The 19,238-nt window shown below is 40.2% G+C and overlaps 2 protein-coding genes across 3 annotated transcripts in view; one reads left to right on the top strand and one right to left on the bottom strand.

Moving 5' to 3' along the window:
• The window catches only part of LOC141947458 (uncharacterized), a 124,999-nt gene that overhangs the window by 53,808 nt on the left and 51,953 nt on the right, over positions 1–19,238 (top strand). The window lies entirely within an intron of this gene.
• On the bottom strand, positions 4,286–14,992 carry FETUB (fetuin B). Its single transcript, XM_074878617.1, is given in 10 exon segments — positions 4,286–4,440; positions 4,443–4,529; positions 4,532–4,598; positions 4,601–4,696; positions 5,182–5,271; positions 6,194–6,307; positions 7,255–7,421; positions 7,961–8,048; positions 9,406–9,513; positions 14,756–14,992. Coding segments are annotated over 10 exon segments (1,209 nt in total).

The raw sequence follows: 19,238 nt of genomic DNA on the forward strand, positions 1-19,238 counted from the left end.
CACCCTAATTGCAAGTTGTTGGCCTTAAGGATATGTTGGAAGACTGTTTGCTGAGGGGCTTGAGAAGCTGGGGAAAAAGGTGAGGTTAAGAATTTGGTGTTAAGAATGGGGTCTTAATGCTTAACATGTATAATCTCAGAGATGCAGAAGAAAATGTTTAACCCTGAAGTGTGTACCATGGGCAGGTTCTGAAGTCAGACAATTAGCATTTATAATTAACTTACTTTATAAAAACCTTGATTTTTAAACCCACCTTGAGAACTTTGATGTCTGGGCCTTGCTTTTTTAAACCTTTTTCATTGGCCAAGGATGAGTGTAGGAGAAGGATAAAAATCTAAACAAGTGCATAGCCAATGTATGCATAAATAAGTCAGCATATCTTATTCTGTCCCCTTTGAATGTTACTGCCCCCTTTTTTTTGCATTCATGATGCCTCACCTATATTCTGAGATAAAGATTTGATAATATCTGGTAAAAATGTCAACAGTCCTGGAGGTCACTGACCATTAGTTATCTATGCCTGAATAAAAATCATTGTCCATGTGAACCTGGAATGTTTGTTAAAATAAACATCAGACCAGATTTTAGCTGGACATTGCCCAGATAGCAAGTTAATAATGGATGATATAATATCATAAGATAAATAAGTGTTGAAAAACTGTGAAATGAAATTGAAAAGTGAATTGGGAGTTGTCTGCCAAAATCCACTCACTTCTCATCTCCAGGGCTTCTGTTCTCTACTGGACAAGGAGAAGCAGCTCTTAACAGTTCAGAGTCCTGGGAGGAGACAAGAGCATTTGGGGTGTGACTGAAGGTGCATAAGGTGTGTTACTGCCAGCTGTTTTACTCAGTTTGGCTAGAAGGTGAGAGATCAGGCCAGAGATGGAGAGGTTTGGCACTATCTGGGTATGTGGTTTAGAGATTTGCTGCAGTCCTGTGTGATCATGCTGTCACATAAAGTAAATGTGTGCAGACCAGATGCATTGCATCCTGTGCCCTTATCTGTCCTCGTGGGCATGTTGGAGGGAGAAAGCCGCAGTGCTGGCCCACTCACAGATTGGCATGAATCTGCTCAATCAGCAGCAGGATTTGAAGTAGTGATGACTAAACGTTATCAGCTGTTAATCATATCAGTGCCATCTGGGAGTGTGGCAGTATCCAGGTATGGCCTGAGGACAAAGGAAACACAGAAACTATATACCTTCAGTCTTCTACTTGGAGTTCAAGAAATTAGTCTCGGACATTAGTACCAGGCCTCAATTATGGTAAACACTGGTGGTGGCCTAGGTGACGCTGAAAGCTGGGTACAGGAATTTCTGTGCTGGAGTGGCCACAGCAAATAAAGGAAATTCCCATGAATCTGCATTGACCACTGATGCTTGCTGGTCTGTGCTGTAGATACAGTTACCACTTAGATAAACACCCCTTCTGGTATTTATGTCTGAATCACAGAAGTCTTTGAACCCAAATCTCAGATCCAAGCTAGAGAAAGTATTGATGTCATTTGTGAGCCTTGCCTGTGGAACAGGCTAAACAATATTCGAACTGAATACTCACAACTGTGGATCCAGACTTTTCAGATGTTCTCTTTAACTCCCCCTGTTTATGTTCACACCAACTCCATTTATCTTCAATTGCTGCTGTTCCTGCTCAATTTACTATTATAAGCAGCTGTAGTCAAGAAAGAGAACTAAGTGAAACAGGGTATTCTTGGCTGTGGCCAGCAGTTAATGAAGATGATTTCTTCACCAGTACTCCTTTTGGGGAAGAATTCAGTTACATATGTTGATATAAATCTCAGTAGTATCATTAAACTGATGGAGCCACAGTGAGATTAGAATCAACATGCAAACAGTTAATAAAATAGATCACATTATTAAATAGCAAAAGTGAGAAGTATGGGGATTAACTGAAGAGAGGGGCAAAAAAAGCATTTTGAAAATCACTGAAGTGTGACAGTCTGTTGCCCCAATGCTCTTGTCACTAAAGCCAGCCATGCTCTGAGGACATGGAGTGACGCCTGGTATCCCCGATTGTGGCATGTGGCAAATCAGCAGTTCCTGTGCAGGGAGGTAGAACACACTGGTTGTGTTAGGGAAACCTGAGCTGGCAAAGGTGAAACTTCCCAAGGGAAAAACAAGATGCTGTAATTTGATGACTTGATAAAAAAAGCGAATGCTGACAAAGCCTAGAGCTCATACTGCAATAAAAATTGGATAGAATTTGAATTTTATGATTTTTGGCAAACTACCTGATTTTGAATTGTTTTCTACAATGAAATGAATGAAACCAAAATATGTGGAAATTTCTCATGATGTGGAATTGAAATGGAATTATTTTTGGCTCAGTTGATGTGTTTCACATATCACTTTTTGGCTTATTTTAATCTTTGAAGCAATTAAATTACTCCTTTATATAAAATTTATGTTTTTAAGTTTTGCGAACTGAAAAAACAAGCATATTTGTTGTGAACATAACTCCATACAGTATTTCAATATTATTTTGTCTCCACTCAAAATAAAATAATACTTTTATTTATATTTTATTTATAATAATAAAAGAATACATTTTAATCAAATTGCATAATGCCAGAATACTTTAACAAAACCATAATTTTTTGTTGAAAGGCTGTTTGAATGGAGAAATTATCCAGCATCTCTAGGGATGATTCAATAGCATAAAAGCTTCAGAAGCAATATTTTATTGATTTTTTTTTTTGAACAAATGATTTTACAGATCTGGTGGCAACTGGAGAAAGGCTCTGTAGTGTCATACGAGCCCCATAATTATTGCAAATATCAGTGTAATCCTGGCCACAAATGACATTTCTTTCCCATGTTCACTCTTTTTCTTCTTCTTCTTTTATTTATATTTGTTATTGTCAGTACAGTTGCTATGTCTGGCTTTAGTGAAATTGATTTTTCTTAGCTACAGGCTGTAGAGTGTCCCTGTGGTTTTTATTATAAGGCAGTTAATATGACCTATCTCAAGGAAGAATTAGGCTGATTTTGTAAATCATCATTTTTCCTGCACAGCAGGGTCAGTAAAACATAAGAATCTGAATAGCGTGGGCTTGATTCTCCACCAGCCAGAATTATGTGCAGAGGTTTCACACATGCATAGCCTTTTCCACTTTCTTTAAGTGAGGGTATAAAGCATTAGGAAAAAAATAATCTTTCTTGAGATCTTCCAGGGGAAATAAAAAAATAGGCTAAGCTCATCACATTTTAATTAAGAAGTTAACCCATAAAATAATAAAAGCCCACTAGCTTTTAATGCTGAACAGTGTTGAAGTCCTCTTCCCCGTTTATACACCATTACACCGGGTGTGACTCAGGGCGCTGAGAGCATCCCCCCTCCCTGGTTGCTGGGGCTCAGGGCCAGCTCAGTGACAGCACAAGTTGGGGCTGTTCCCCTTCCCTCAGTGGCCTTGGGGACAGGCTCCCAGGCAGCGCTGCGGGGAGGCCACAGCCAGGGCCAACCCCACCCCACTTCCCACAGGAGCTGCCTTAAGCTGAGGCTGTAGCATTCTGGCCCCTGCCTGAGCTACAGCTCCTGCTGCATTGCAGCTGTGGCCGTGCCTGGCCATGGACCCTGTTGATCCAGACCCAGATTCAGACCTGCAGCCTGTCTTCCTGGCCTGACCTCAGACCTGCCTCATCACCATGCACTTGCTTGGAGATCCCTGGGCTGTGTCTGACTCTGGTTACCATAATCAGACCAGATACCCACCCTGACTTGCTAACTCATGTTCCTGACTTCACCTCAGGCCTGCCTCATCGCCCATGAACTCACGTGGTGATCTGGCCTCTTCCTGTAACCTGGCTGCCATCCCTGGGTCTGCCCTGCTCGCCTCGCTCAGGTACCATGGCACAGGCCCCTGCCCTCCCAGCCTGCTGATCACACTTGGCTCCCTCTCACCATCCCCTGGGGAGCAGCCATCCCGCACTGTGCCCTGACAGACTTTTGCTACAGAGGATATTTTTTTCTGATGCCTTTGGGCTGTCTCAGCCCTCCAAGTTCTTTTACCCTCCTCAGTTACCTTTCCTGTATGCTCTTACTGATGGGAGGAATTTTAGAATTAAAAGCCAAATTATTTTGTTGGAAAATGTTCCAGTTAAATTTATTTTTCTAATCTATTCTTGTGCTTTCTTAAAACTGAGAACCCCAAAGATGAAATTGTAATAAGCAATTTATTTATTTAAAGATGTTACACAAATTGAAAGACCAGGTTGCCACTGTGGCTGTTATTTTGTTGTAGGTAGTTGAGGTGACTGGATGCTGGCTACACTTTGGTAGGCTTTTTAGGTAGCAAAGGCTGAAGGATGGAATTTATCACCTTCGCTTCCCCTGGGCATGAGTCTGATAGAGAAAGTTCTTCAGGAAAAGGGAGAATAACAAGTCCAGTGACTGGTTTGGTCAAGTCTTGTTTGTCTACTGAGTCTTTACTCCATCAAGACTGGGCGCTACAGTCTCAGGTGGAACTGGCTTTCCATCTTTATGTTCATTTTGACTTTCTGTTAGTTTTGGAAAGAGATGTCCTCAGTTGAAGGGGGTAGAATTTTAACCGAGCCCACTGTTTTTTCTCGGTGTGGGGATAAAGGATCGGTTTCTGAAGGAAAGTTTGTTGATGATTCTGGCTGGGTTTTCCAGATGTCTGGATAGCTTGCAGTTTCCTCTCTTCAGTGGCAGGATCCTAAATAACAGACAATAAGCATTACCTATATTGAAGCTATTCCAAATTCTTTCAGATATGAAGAAGGTCACCTTTCACACTAAGGATCTGCTGCAATTCCAGTCTGCAAAGACTAGCTGCAGAACAGAAGCTCAAAGAATAGACAGATGGAACTACTTCTTATGCCAGTGAGACGGGTGCATGAAATTTGAGTAACTACACAGTTATTGCTTTTTGTATTCCCTTTGTTATTTACAATTTCTTTATAGAACATTCTGAGCACATTCTGTATGATTGACTCTATACTTATTCTATTGCCTTTTTATCCACCTAGCAACACTGTTTTATCACAAGAGAGATTTCTTCCTGATTTGGCCTTATCACTGTCTTGAAGCCCGTATCTTTGTGAATAAAAAAACTTAAAAATGGCTGGGCTTTCAAGAGTTCAATTCTTGTTTTGTAAAGGACTATTACTCTTGCAATATTAAGATTAGATTAACAAATACCTGCAGACTGTAGATTTCACAGGATATTGTGACAAATCGTTCATGTTCCAAGTGACTGTTTACTACAGAGCTTTTGCAGAAATCTATCTGCTGGAAGAAGAAAATGCAAGCATTTTTTTCACATTGTAGCACTGATACTTAGCTCCTATCTTGTCAAATAAGTGATTATGAAAGGCTGAATAGTTATAGCTTCTGCACGTATTTGTAGGGATAAGCAGCTTGGGCAAACTTTTATTTTGGGATTGACAAGCTTACAAAGACAGGCAGCATTCTGAAAAAAGGCTTTATGTTTGCAAAGGAGGGTTAGGTAACATGATAGTAAAACTAAGCTGGCTACTTAAGGCCCAGCTCTAACAGCACACTTAAGCTCTTCTGCAGCAGATACATCCATGCAGGCAAGTTGTGTAATATAACATAATACCATTTTTCAGGCAAAAACAATTTCACACCATACTGGTGAAAGAAACTGTGAAAAAATGTTGTTTCTAATAGTTGTGTTTTTACTGGGCTGTAGGTAACATGGCTTGGAGCTCAGTTCAGATGAGGCTTGAAATGTTACCTCTTGGCAGCATGCCTGTTTAGTCTTTCAATTGTAAGTTTCTCTTACAATTTTTTCCGGGGTTCCTAAATGTTTTCCTTAGCTGATCTGATTGTAGTATGAATATACTCTTTATGCATTGTTTGGGATTTATTGTCTATGTTTACTTGGAAGAAATCCTTAAGAATGATTCAGTTTTGTAAGGCAATGGCTACCCCGCCTTTTTCTGGATGGTTTTTTTTTCAGTTTTCCTTATTCATGGACTTCTAGGTAAGAACTCAGAACTTCTACTGAAATGTATTCTCTATTCTAAAGCAGTTTGTACAGTTGAAAGACAGTATAGAGCTATAACCCGTAAAAAGACACCTGTGGGCTTTGATCCTTGTCTGCTAAGAACCGAAGGGATAGGCTAAGTATTCACTAAGGAATCATAGTATCTGAAAAATAGGTGTTTATACAAGGAAAAGTACTTACAGCTAGTTCTGATGGAAGTGGCTTGCACTTGGAGATGTCAGCAATTGTGTCAGTTTTGGAGCATGATGTCTGCTGAATTAAAAACTCTACAAAATATGCAGGACCAATGACCCACTGTTAATGAGAGACCAGTGGCAATTAGACCTTGTGCGTGCGTCAGGAAGAAGGAAGAATCCTACAGACCTTGAAACAGATGTAACACTTCTGCTAACTGTGGAAGAGCAGGTTATGCTAGGGACATTACTGTTAGTTGTATTACAGGAGAATGATTTGTTGCTTTATAACCTGGTTGCTTTTTACTTATATATGCACAATCTTAGTAACTCCTGGATTAGCTGTAGCTGAAATGAGTTTGGGTTTTGTAGTAAGTTAGCATCCACATAGAACTACATATCCAGAGACCCTTGTTGATAATTTCTGGCTGCTTTAATGAACAGGATCACTTTTTCTATTTCTGAAATGCAAATACCTCAAGGGTTGGAAAATGGGAGCGATTAAATACTGTATTGTAAATATCTAAATACTGTATTGTAATATCTAATAGTTAATTTTCTAATAGAGACAAAGAGTGAAAACCACCTTGTTATCTACACATAATGAATTTTAGATAGACCGGATATTACTGTGGTAAACAAATGGGATCTATCCAGGATATCATTAACTCTGTTGGTCTAAAATTAGTTTTCAACCATGTTTAAACTCATTCAGTGAATTATAGGTATGTGTTGGAAGAGATGACTATGCTTTATTAAATACTTTCTACTAGGGACTCACTAATTCATGGTGGTGGTAGAAGAAAGAGCTCACAGTGAAGCTTTCTTAAACTTTACAAATCTTTGTCTTGAGTTTTGCATAAAGCCCTTCTTTTTGCAATAAATGGAGTCAAAGTCTTGGATCAATGCAGATGCTCATTTCCTGGTAGAATTCTGCATAGAAGTATTATCTGTACTAGACAGATACAAATTCTAAACAATCTGTAAGACATAACAAATCATATAAAGTAAAACAGGTGGATCCATACTCCTTGAGGGCTAAAGCAAGTCAGATGAGCTTTGGCTTACCTGCACTGAAGTTCTTGTGACATTGAGGACAGAAAAATAATGAGTTTGTTCACTCTCTTCATTGAACTTGGCAAGGCTTTGAACAGCAGCCTCCAAATATTTGGGCTCAGTTGGACAGTCATCAACTGGACAGTCCGGACATACTGTCTAAATATATCTGGATGGGACTTTTTATTCAAACAAAACAATGTCATTAGAGAAAGCATAACCATAAGACATGTTGATAGTGTAGGTCACTGTAAATGCATCTATGCCCCAACCCTACCCACTTGTCCTCCAGTCCCCCAGAGTAACAATATGTGGCTTGATTCACTTAATGATTTTGAATCTTTATGAATTTGCAGACCCATAAAAATGTTACAGTGGAAGCAAAGACACTGCAGAAAAAAGCTTAGCCTACTGACAGTGGCCTTGCTGTTTTCACTTGCCTTTCCGAAACCCATAAAAATGCTTTTTGGACCAGAGGGTAAGAGCCCATGTAGAGACTATGCTGGGTTTACCAGAGATGAAAACAGTCATTACTGCACTGCTTTGAGCTGCAGCACCGCACTGGCTTTATGATCACTGACTTGAGAAAATTAGGGCAGCTGAAAGCTAATGAAGATGCTGTGGTGCCATAATTACAATTAAAATTTAAAGTAATGCTATATGGTAAAGACTGTTTTTCCAGTCTCATTTAAAGTAAGTGTGTTAAATAAAGACATACCTGGTTGTAAAATGCACTCATAAGTATTTAGATGAGCAATATTTCTTGCCTGATTAATGTAGATAATTGCTTTGCGTTGACCATAAACCTAAAACAATATAAACATTTAGAAACAATTAATATTGCACGCTTTGCACTGATCATCTAGTACCTAGTGAGTGGGTGGTTCATTTTCCCCTTGCAGTCATGAAATTCTTTGCAAGAAAAAAAAGTTGTGTTAATAATCAAATGGCAATGAAGCACGTTTCTAAGCATCTGCTTTAAAGGTCAGATCTTCCCCAGTGTAATTCTGAGCTATACAGGTGCAGTGCTTGACTGCAGGATGGCCTACACAAAGCCACTCTTCTGGCAGCTAAGAAGTGCCTGAGTGTCACAGAGTGCTTTCTCTGGCCAGGCTTCCCACACTAGAACCCATGAGAGCTTAAATCTGGAGATCAGCTCACTGTCTGGATCCAGTCACTTATCTTCAACCTTACTCCTTCTCCCTATGTCCGTAGTAAGGAAAAGGAGTGGTAGGAAAGACCCTAAACCAGTTTAGTGGCACAGTAAGATCACCCTTGCACACAAAGAAACTCTTACTTTATGGCAGAAAAAAATACTGGCCTATTACTATCCATTATGCCTTTATGTTTAAAAGTTCAATGTATATTCTCTGAGTGCCTTTATGATCAAGGCTTCTAGCACACACATTTCCTGACTTCACAGAAGCCATATTGACCATATATTCTGTGCACCCTTTTCCTGCTGAAAACACTGTAAGCAGAAGTGAGCAGAATTATTTTTATTTTTTTCCAGTTTTTCATTTGGAAATGAAAACTGATTGACCTAAGAAGCAGCCCAGGACAATTTAATCATAACTTCTTTTCTTTTCATGTGAAGCTTCTTTCTCATCATTCTTCATTTTACAAGATTTTTTTTCACTTGTTCAGAATCATTTTGGTCACCTGTAGCAACAGTCTTAGATCGCTTTCTGTCTTTGCAGCTTCTCTTGCTGAGCTTTCTTTTTTTCTCCTCTTTCAGTACAATTTTTGCAAAGTTGTCAGAATAAAAGTGGAATTAAACTAAACCAAAAATCGCATGTTATATAAAAGTGAGTTTCTTTTATTCCCTTCTTGACAGACTGTCTTTAAAATAAACTCTTACAGGGTTACCATAAAAAGTAAACCATTTATTCTAAATAGTGTCCTAGCATGGCTATTTAGTTATGTCTGTTTATTAGCTTTGGTCAAAAACTTTCTTTTAATTTTCATTTTTAAAAATAAATCTTACCAGTCTATAAACTGATTAGAAAGTACAGAGGAAAACTGTGGGCCTTAAAAAATGGGGTTTAATTTCTTCTAAGCTCTGCAGCCTTCTAAAAACGCATGTGTAGGGATTTTGCTGTCATCAGTAGTACCTGAGTAACTCATTATATCTAAGATTAAATAAGAAAATAAAATTCTTACAGCTGTATGAGCAAATCTGACTCTACAGTTCTTCCACAGCTTTTTGCTGAGTACATGGCATTCAGTATCTACTACATCCAAGATGAGATAAAAAACAGAACCAGTGATCTGAAAATAAAAAAATAAAGGCTCATACCCCAGTTTTGTATAGAACAAAGTAGGGACACATAAAAGGGAGAGATGGAGAAACACAGAACACACGGGTGGGACACACAGATATTGTGAAAATTGAACATTCTATGGGACAAATGCTCAATGGTGGCAAAGCAGGTGAGATTTGGGCCCTGTTAGAACAGACTTGGTCATGCATCTAGCCAGCTTTAATTAAAGAACAGCCTTTTAGAGTCAGTTTTATCCTTCTGATTCTGGTATGAACCAGAACCCAAGAATAAGGACTAAACATGGTGATGTTTTCATCGTCAACTGCATTTTATGATTAGATTTGAAAGGTGGGTTATTTTGGCTTCAGTAAGAACGAGACGATAAATACCACAAATAATTAAAAACTGCTAACATGGAACATTCCCAGTAGGCATTAGAAACAGAAGTATCTTATTTCTTAAGAGTAGTGTTTTCTTCAAACATGGATGCTTTGCACTTGCTGTAGAGAGGCAATGACTGTGTTGATGCAGACAACTCAAATATTCTCTCAGATATCAGAAAGTGCTATGAGAGACTTTGCATATCTACATGGATGTCTCTGACTCAAAGCTTCAGTCTAGTGCTTGAGTTCTGTGCTTAAGGCCAGAAACTTTTACTCAGTTGACTGTAGCACAGGAGCACAAAGAGTTAGGGCTCAACTTTTGGGCAAACATATTTCCATGCGAGAGGGACAGGGACAGACTAAAAGTACAGCTCCATATAGCTAGTGATTACATCATGTAGTACAGAAAGATGAACTGCTGCATGGTGCAGCTCCTTGTTCTCCTTCCACTGTAGATACGGGTAAGCACCTTTCCAGGATATTTATCAAGGATACAGCTTAGTAGGATCGTCTTTCATTTTTTGTAGTGGAAAGCTGAGAAGAGAGCCACTGTCATTTATACATCCTAATGAACTTAGATGTGAGTGTTAACTGCATGTTTAGACTGAGATTATGTCTTTGCTGAAGAGGGACAAAAAGACAAAATTGTATGAGAGCAGTATTCGTTCATTCCTAGTTGATTTCACTGGTGTATGGAGAAAATGCTTCATGGGGCAAGAGTCTTGTACAAGTCTGGGGCCAGTATCTGTACAGTTTTGGCTTCAGTTTTGATTTCTGTTTAACAGCAACTAAAGACCAGTCAATAGGGCATCTAAAGGCTGGAGTACTCCTGGCTTTTTTGTTTTTATACTACTTGGAAGTAGTACTTTTATACTACTAAGAAATATCTGTTCTTGAGTTCTGAGGAGACCGAGTGATACGAACTATTCTGGTCACACAGTATAGAGATCTCGGGAAAGAGACTGGGGTGGTGATTTTATGTGAGCTCTACCATATATACTGGTAAATGTAATACTAAACCCTTTAAATATAAAAGAGCAAAATAAATAGAAAATAAATATAAAGAATGAGTAAATTGTTTTGTTAGCTTTGTCTCTAAGTTATATTCTTACATATGCAATGTATCATGGTTTATACCATTTTTTATATTTTCATATCCTCTTTTTTCCCTAAGTGTTCAAAGAAGTAATCTGATAATGCCTTGCACTGAGCTCTCAAGGTTTATCTACACTAATCCTGAGGTTTAATTATAAGTGTCATTTTGAAGGCTGTGAAAAGATCAAAAGCTATTTTGACAAAAGAGTGAAGCTGAGGTGCAGCAGCATTGTGTACAGCAGCATGGCAGTATCCCCACACCTGGCTGCATAGATCCTTCTGTGGAAGGAACTAATAGTAATTATCTGTTTACATACCAGGTACTTAAATACCGTGATGATATGTCTCCTTAATATGGTAGGTAATACAGGTTGCATCAGTAAACAGAAACTAAGACTGGCCAAAGAGTAATTGCCATTTCACAAAACTGTGTTTTTTGAGTAGTGCAGCATGTGGTACAACCTTGTAACTTCAAACAGATCCTCTATATGTGAAAAAACATCACTAACTCTATCCTGCATGAAGAAGTAATAGCCAAGAAAAATATGTATCTTTAAAGAGTTCCAAAGTTGGGACTGGTGACTTGAGCTTTCAAGTTGGTTGTTCGTGTATTCTGGAGGCAAAAGCACACACATATCTCATTAAACAAATGTTCTTATAGTCAAATGTGTTTGATGTTAGATGGGTTTACTCGGCTGAATCATGAAGTCTGATTGTAAAGCTTGGTGATCTTGGAAATACTAAATGCAACCAGGGTGGACCAAACTGTATTTCCTGTTGCCTGTAGCTGTCTTGTGTAATATCAGCTCTACATGGATGAGGTTATTATAAAATCTGCACATCTTTTTGTCTACCTGCTTCTGTATGTAACATCCTCTGCTGGGGAAAGGATAATTTGGGGTTTATTCAGAGCTCAGCAGATCTCTGAAGGTTTCATCATCCTTATTTTAATTTTCATTAAAAGACCGTTATGCAAAGGCCTTTTGACATCTGCTTAGTATTGAATAAAAACTTTTATCTTTTCTGCATTGTCAAAAAGATCCCTTCCTCAGTGCTGCTGATGCTAGGATTGCTACTGCAACGCACGCCAGGGAGCCTAGGAGACAGAAGAGATGCAGCAGCAGCACAGCATTGCCTTTGTGGCAGGGTGACCTGGTGCAAGGGAAAGAAATGAAATATTTTGGTTAAGTGCCTGTCAGTGAAGTTAATCACGAGCATCTTGTATGAGAGAAAGGCTCTGTCCTACTTGCATATAAGTTAATAGCAGATGGCTCATTAGTTTCAATTAGAGCAAAACTGAACCACAGGTTGCTTAAGGGCAGGTTTGAATTTGAAGTAACTTTGAAAATGTTTGTATCCTGAGTATTGGTTAAAAAAATGAGAGGAAGGATCACTGAGTGATTGTGGTGGTGCAATTCTCACCCCTCCCTGTTGGGCTGCTTAGTGCTAGGTGTGATTCCACCCACATCCCCCGAGCTATACACCAATCTGTGGAGATAAGGACTGCTATCGAGCCTTAACCAGCCTGGGTCCTGCCCCTCCCGATTGCTCGGAAATGGTTAAAACGGCCCATAATCTCCTAATGGCCTGGCACACCTGTGCCTGGGATGTGGTCAAATGGGAAATAACGGAGTTGCACATTCATCAAGTTCTTGTGCAACTGCTGGAAGGCACCAGAATACTTAGTTGTTCGTATCTGACAGAAGTCAGTTATCTTGGACCCTATAAATGGTGACCACAAGGGAGACCTTTTGAGCTCTCCTGGATCACAGCGGCCTGTGACCAGCATCTCCCCTAAGCTGGGATGCCTCTCAGGTACCAAAACCCTTAAGGTGTCATCTGCTGCTAGAGCTGATGGAAGGCCAGGGCGAAGCCCACCCGCTCGAGTCTCAATTATCGCCCGTTGAGGAATGCCAAGGCATTGGGAGTATTTGCTCTAAATGCGAGAAGGAAATTTTTCTTTGAGCTAGCTTCTCTTTCACCCGTTCTTTCTCTGTTTATTGGTGTGTGGGTACGTACTTCATTCTACTGGATCCAAACTTTTGTTTCTGTGTGTGTGTTTGTACATTTTGTGTATGTGCATGTATATATGTATAAATTAAGGTACCATTAAGTAAGCTAGTGTGACTCTTGTCATTTTAGAATCTGTAAATGAGTTGCTTTTCTTTCTTTCAACATTTCTGAATTATTTTGTAGTGATAAATTGCTGTTAGTTATTAATCCAGATTTCTTGCTAAATCATTACTGTGTTAATACTTTCATCTGTGACTGATACAAAAAAAAAATCTCTTTATTTTTTTGAGGTTGCATAAGATTGTTACTGTCCATGAACATCCCTGATGTAGCTGACTGCTCCTTATGTACTCAGTCCCAGGAGCAGCAGAAATGTGGTAAAGGACTTAGGTTGTCTAGTTTGTTGTTACAGTGTCTTGAAACACCTTATTAACAGGATAAGCATATTAGATGCAAAATATAAGAATAAAAGTAAATTAAACCCCCAAATGACAAAGGACTAAGTATGCCCTAAGGCAGTAAGTTGAGTCTCTAGGGAATTAAGTGACAGATCAAATCACAAACAAGGACCAAAATTCTTCTGTTCTGAGATATACTTGGCATGGGTGAAGGGGAAGCAGGGAGATGAATGAAGTGGTTTCCAGCATGTTTGCACCCACCATGCTGCACTCTAGGGTGGTCACAGGTGTCCTTTAATTACTGTCAGTAGGAAATAGCCTCAGGATAGGGGGCTAAGTACCTAACTCCATGACTAGTGATGTGGGTTCTGGGCCAGCTCAGAGTCATCCTATGTGGAAAAAATTCTCAAGGGACCTGATCCAGTTGCTTAGTGGGCACATTCTGACACCTGAGCAGAGCAATATAGAGAACATAGTGCAAAACACAGCACAGTCTACGTCTTTAGTTGTGAGATCTCAGATTGCTGGAGACCACAGCGTGTCTGCAGAAACTATGTCCTTGTGAGAGCAGCAGGAAGTAGTGTCATATGCTTGCCAGTTCAGACCTTTAAACATCTAGCAATAAGCCTGATTTTTTTAAAAATATTTTTTTTTAAGGTTGGAAATCAGCCTTTCAGATTATGGGAAGTGAGCAAGCATGGCAGGGAATGTTAGTAGCACGCTTCCACAGTGCCGTGTGTGCTGTGGGCCTTGTGCACTCATTTCAGGTTGTTCCTGCCCGGTGCCAGTAGATTCAGCTATTGTAATAATAATAAATTAAGCGCACAGAGAGAAATAAGATACTTGAGGATATGAGAGTCATATTCCATAGGTATTTCCAGTGTAATTTTTGCACTTGAACTGGTTTCAGATTTCTGCTGGAAAATGAGTCATCATTTCGAGGTCTATGAAGGAATTCCCTGGTTCCAAGCTGGATGTGTTTACACCTGTTAGTGCTTACATCTTTTGTGCAAAATGCACGATGACTTAATAGCCTCTGCACTCCAACTGCTCAAGGCAGTGGGAGGAAGGTGTAAAATGAAATTAAATCAGAGTAGTGGTGTTTCATACCAAATTTGAACTGATGCCTGGAGCTATTCCAGGGGCAGCAGCAGAGAATCGTGACTGAGATTTGCTCTCTAATTGCCCACAGTGGTGATGAAACTGTTTCTAGTCATCTGTGCATAAAGTTGACATGGCCTCTGGAGTCCTGTGATTGTAACTTTACATTTGTCTTTTGAAATATTTCTTAGGTCAAATAGATATTGCTAAGAAATAGTGACAGACACAGGGCTCTTCATGGGAGAAATAGATATAGAACAAGCAGGTAGCTTATCTGAGGATATTCTCAGACATTGAAAATTCGGTAGAGACTAAGTATGTAGCATTCTTTTTGGTCAGCACTGATCTGGCGAAGAGCCAGATCTGCAGCCTCTTCTACCGCAGTGTCATCACAGGTGAGGGAAAGCAGTGCAGTTGGTGCTTTTCTGGTAGGAGGAGAGGCAGCACAGAAGTAAAGCGCCTGTATGCCAAAGAGCATTGGAACAAGTAAAACCATCCTGCTTAGAAAACCAGTGCAGCAGATCAGAAGGGTAAGTCAGTAAGGAGGGACTGACCTGTGTGAAATAGCAGGCTTTTGTAATGGAGCTGCATCTCTTTATAAACTTGTGTCCCCTTTTTATTACATACTGACCATCACCTTTAAATCCACAGCTGCAACAGCAAACACGAAGTCAATAATTACAAGTTTTTACAAAAGTGTTGTCACTCCCTCTGAGACTAGAGAGCACTTTCTCCTTCTGTCTTTACATCTCCAATTCAGACTTCGCTTGGGCAGATCATGTAACTTTGACCTCATCGCAAAGGACAAGAATATATGCACAAAGCTGCTCTTTTAAGAAACTAGAATTGCTTAAATAAACCTGCATGCAGCACAGGTCTGGCTCCAGCCCTTTTCTGTCAGTGATCCAGTTCTCCCAGATAAGACAATGAGAAAGGTCTCAGTAGTTTTAATGGGAACTGGATAAGGGCCACAAGGTCAACTGATTTTACACTTTGCATTTGTTAAATGCTAACTTTAAGCAAATATACCGACTCTCTGTTATACACAGTCAGTTTGGTTGGGATAGAAAGCTTAGTTTGGATTAATTCTTTGAGTATTTCTACTCAGTTGGATACCTACAGATGAATGTTAACCCTTAGCCCAGGCAAAGCCAGCAAAATGCAGTCCGTGTCCAGACAAGAAGCCTGTGCATAAATGGCCTGCTCAAGCCATTAAATACTCTTAGATAACATAATAACAAGGGAATGTAAAGAATTAATGGTTTCATCAGCGTGTCTGCTTTTAAGTAGAAATTTCCATTGTGTCTCTTTGGGACTTAACATTCACTGTAATTGAATATAGTGGCATAGATGTGGTAAGTTTTGTTCTCACCCCAAAGACTTCACTTCTGTTGGTGGGATGGTGCAAAATAAGCTGTTGTAAGATACTGGAGGAAATGGACAATAAGTGAACCAAGGCTATCAAAATGGTCTTAGACTACTGAGGGCTCCATTTCAAGATTTGTTCCCTCTCAATGCCTTGACTCCAGCCCACTCATCTTTTGTTGCCTAAAACTCTCAATTTATTTACACCTATCAGGTATTTGACCCTCTGGCTCTGACTTCCCTGAGTCCTGAACATTTCTTATTTCATCCCATCTTCCCCCAACCTCTGACTTTGTTCTCACTGCCATATTGTGCGAAGTACTCCATGAACTTGCCATCATTACATGTTGCTTCTGACGCCAAAGAGCAAGTCTCGTTTCCTTTTATCGCCTCCCATCTTAACTTTTTGTCTGCACCTGGTTTCAGGCCCTGCCTGGCAATGCCTAGCTTTATATTCCTGTGGGTTTAGAGGCAGGTACAGTTGCACAGGAACTCCACTGCTAATTGTAACATGCTGCTGCATTTTTATTGCCTGAGAATCAAACTTACTGATGAAATACGAACCATCTGAAACTATATACTGAGAGGGGAGGGAAGGGGAGGGGAGAGGAAGGTGGCCTGTAAGAAAGTTACGGACCTGGGGCTGATTACACTTGTCTTGGTGCCAAAGGCCTGAAGGGGAGAATCTAGCAAAAAGAACTTTTTAAAGAAGAGAGAGTATGTAACATAAACTGGAGGGTGAACTGCCTTTGTTTGATTTCTTGTAGCCAGTGCCTTCCTCCTTGTGTCACCTCTTGCTCTTTTTTTGCCTGTAAATTATTCTTTTTGTACTCTGAATCAAGGAAAATGTACATCCAGTTATTTCTTTGCCAGTTCACATCACCTTGCATAGATCTCCTGATTTAGTCCAGACTTCTCTGTGAACTGCGGCTACTTATCCCCTAATTGTCTCTTGGCCGGATGATTTAGGACCTTCATTTTCTATCTTGTTTGGTGTTACTGTTTCTCTTATATTATATGGTCAGAATTGGCTCAAGGAAAAGAGTCCCACCTGCTTAATCTTTAGCTCCTTGGCTTCTTTAACCACTGCCACAGCCTAACCCAATTTAGATTGCAGGAAGCCCCAGGAGAATCATAAGCTTGTGGCTATAGGCCTGAGGAACAAAGAAAATTGGTCCAGCAATGTCACTATTTTAATTATTTTAGCACTACTCAGTGCTTTGCTTTCATTCCTTTTCAGCAATAATAAATAATATAATCCTGATGTGACTGGAGACTGACTCTGGGGGGGAGCCATTCACTGACTCAGCTGCTCCCCCCATAATATCACAGAGCACACATTAAGCTGTGCAGGTTTATTTGTACCTTTGACTTATCCCTTCACTGCTGAATTTGGAGGTCGATTTGCCAGTTAAGAGACTGCACTGTGGTCACTATTGATTCTCAAGTGATTTGCCGAGTACAGATGAAAAAGGGTCATGGAGAATTCTGCCTGGAGAAACTTCAGTTTGAAATGATACTGGTGTGCCTTGTGGCTAACCTGTCAGGAGCTCCATGTTGGAGACAGGTTGGAATAGCTGTACAAATAGCTGTTATCTTGAACATCTGAGAAGTGACAACCACCATTACTTGGGGAGGATCCCCATGAAAGTAATTGGTTTTCTACTAAGGGGCAATTCTGCAGTGTTTCACCTTGAAGTGTACCAGAAACTGGCCTTCACTTACTGTCATGGGATTCTCTATGATCACAGCTATCTGCTGAATGACACCAAGTACCTTTAGGTTTGAGGGTTGCCCCTGTATTGAGTGAGGAAGGAGAAGTGCAAGTGAAGGACACTCTACTACTGTAAAGTTTGGGGGGGTTAAAATTTTGTCTCATTTTTTTACTGGTGGTATAAAGAATCCTAGCTCTCTAGCCCAGCAGTGCTCAAAGCATGTTCCTCTGGAAGACAGCAGAACCTGCCCCAGGGAATGTCCATACAAAGCTGGCTGGGATTATACATACAGCCAGGAAGACCGCCAACAGCACTGGGGCTGAAACTCTTCTAAAAAGACGTTGGTTGGTGGCAGAGGTGGAAAACTCAGGTAGAAGACAGAAGGGGCACATGGCTGCTAGGCTGAGCCACCTCATGTGTTGCCAGTTGCTTTGCAAACTCGGGGTGAGGGATAATGTACGGACTGTATCCTGGAGGGAAGGGATACAAGGGATGAATGTTGAGAAACACTGCTGTAGCCATAGTACAGGAACAGCAGAAGCAGCAATGCAGACTCACTCATATTGTTCCTTGTGCCTGGGGATGCTTCCCCTGCGGCTAAAGGATAATAACTCATTTTCTTTATCCTTACAGTACATGGCATTTCTATGGAGATGGGTGCCAGTTAGTACTGGCTGTGTTGGTGCCTCTTATAATGGAGAATTGTTATATCCCTGACTCTGTTCTTTGTACTCTTCCTCTCTCTGGAGAGAAGAAAATTTCTCTGTTGAAGTAGTTGACCTCAAAACATGGACACAGCTGGGAAATCTGAGCATGTCCAGCCAAAGCAGCACATGAAGTACATATGCTTTAGCAAAACAGGGTTTGAAAAAGCTGAAAAACAATGTCAGCCAGTGATGCAGACCTGACAAAACTATTCATGCTGCATTTCAGGGAAGGAGGCATTTGTATTTTATGCATTGCCATTTTGTAGCACTCATTGCCCAGAGAATCTATTACTAAATACTGAATCTGTTACTAAGGTCCAGGAGCATGAATACAAGGCGGTACTGGGGGGAGACAAAGTGACTGCTTCAAAGCAGTCGTAGAAAATATATCCTTAAGAGGGCAAAATGTGTCCTTAAGAGGGCAAGTGTTAAGGAGAAAGAAGATGAGGTGCAGCTACAGACTGGAACACACAGAGCAATTCTGCCTCTTTATTTTTTTTTTTTCCTCCTTGTTCTAGGAAGCAATGCAGTAGTTACACCAGGTGTAGGAGAACATCTGTGAAGTGTGGAGGCTGTAGATGTTCTGCTACATATCCTTGCTTTGTGTGGTTGGAAAAGGCAACAAGAAAATGCAGCATTTCTGGAGTTCAGAGATGCCTATGGGCAGGGATCCCTTCTATAAATATACTGTTTCTGCGACCAGATAGGGAATTTTCTAAGTCTGGAAAACAGTCTCTTCTGTAACTTAGTGCCCACTTCATTATGTCCAAGACAATTTGTGCAGTTTAGTTAAGGCAATTCCTCGTTTTAAAAATACAAAAGCTAGCAAAACTAATTGCTCCAGGCAAGTTAAAAACTCAGTCTCATGTATCTGTTGTTATAGAAATGCAATCATAATAGCAGTCGTTTCATTAAATCCTTTACTGTGTCTCGTGCAGTAAGGATGGGAGGACCA

Source organism: Strix uralensis, chromosome 9 (assembly GCF_047716275.1).
Source record: "Strix uralensis isolate ZFMK-TIS-50842 chromosome 9, bStrUra1, whole genome shotgun sequence".
NCBI lineage: Eukaryota > Metazoa > Chordata > Aves > Strigiformes > Strigidae > Strix > Strix uralensis.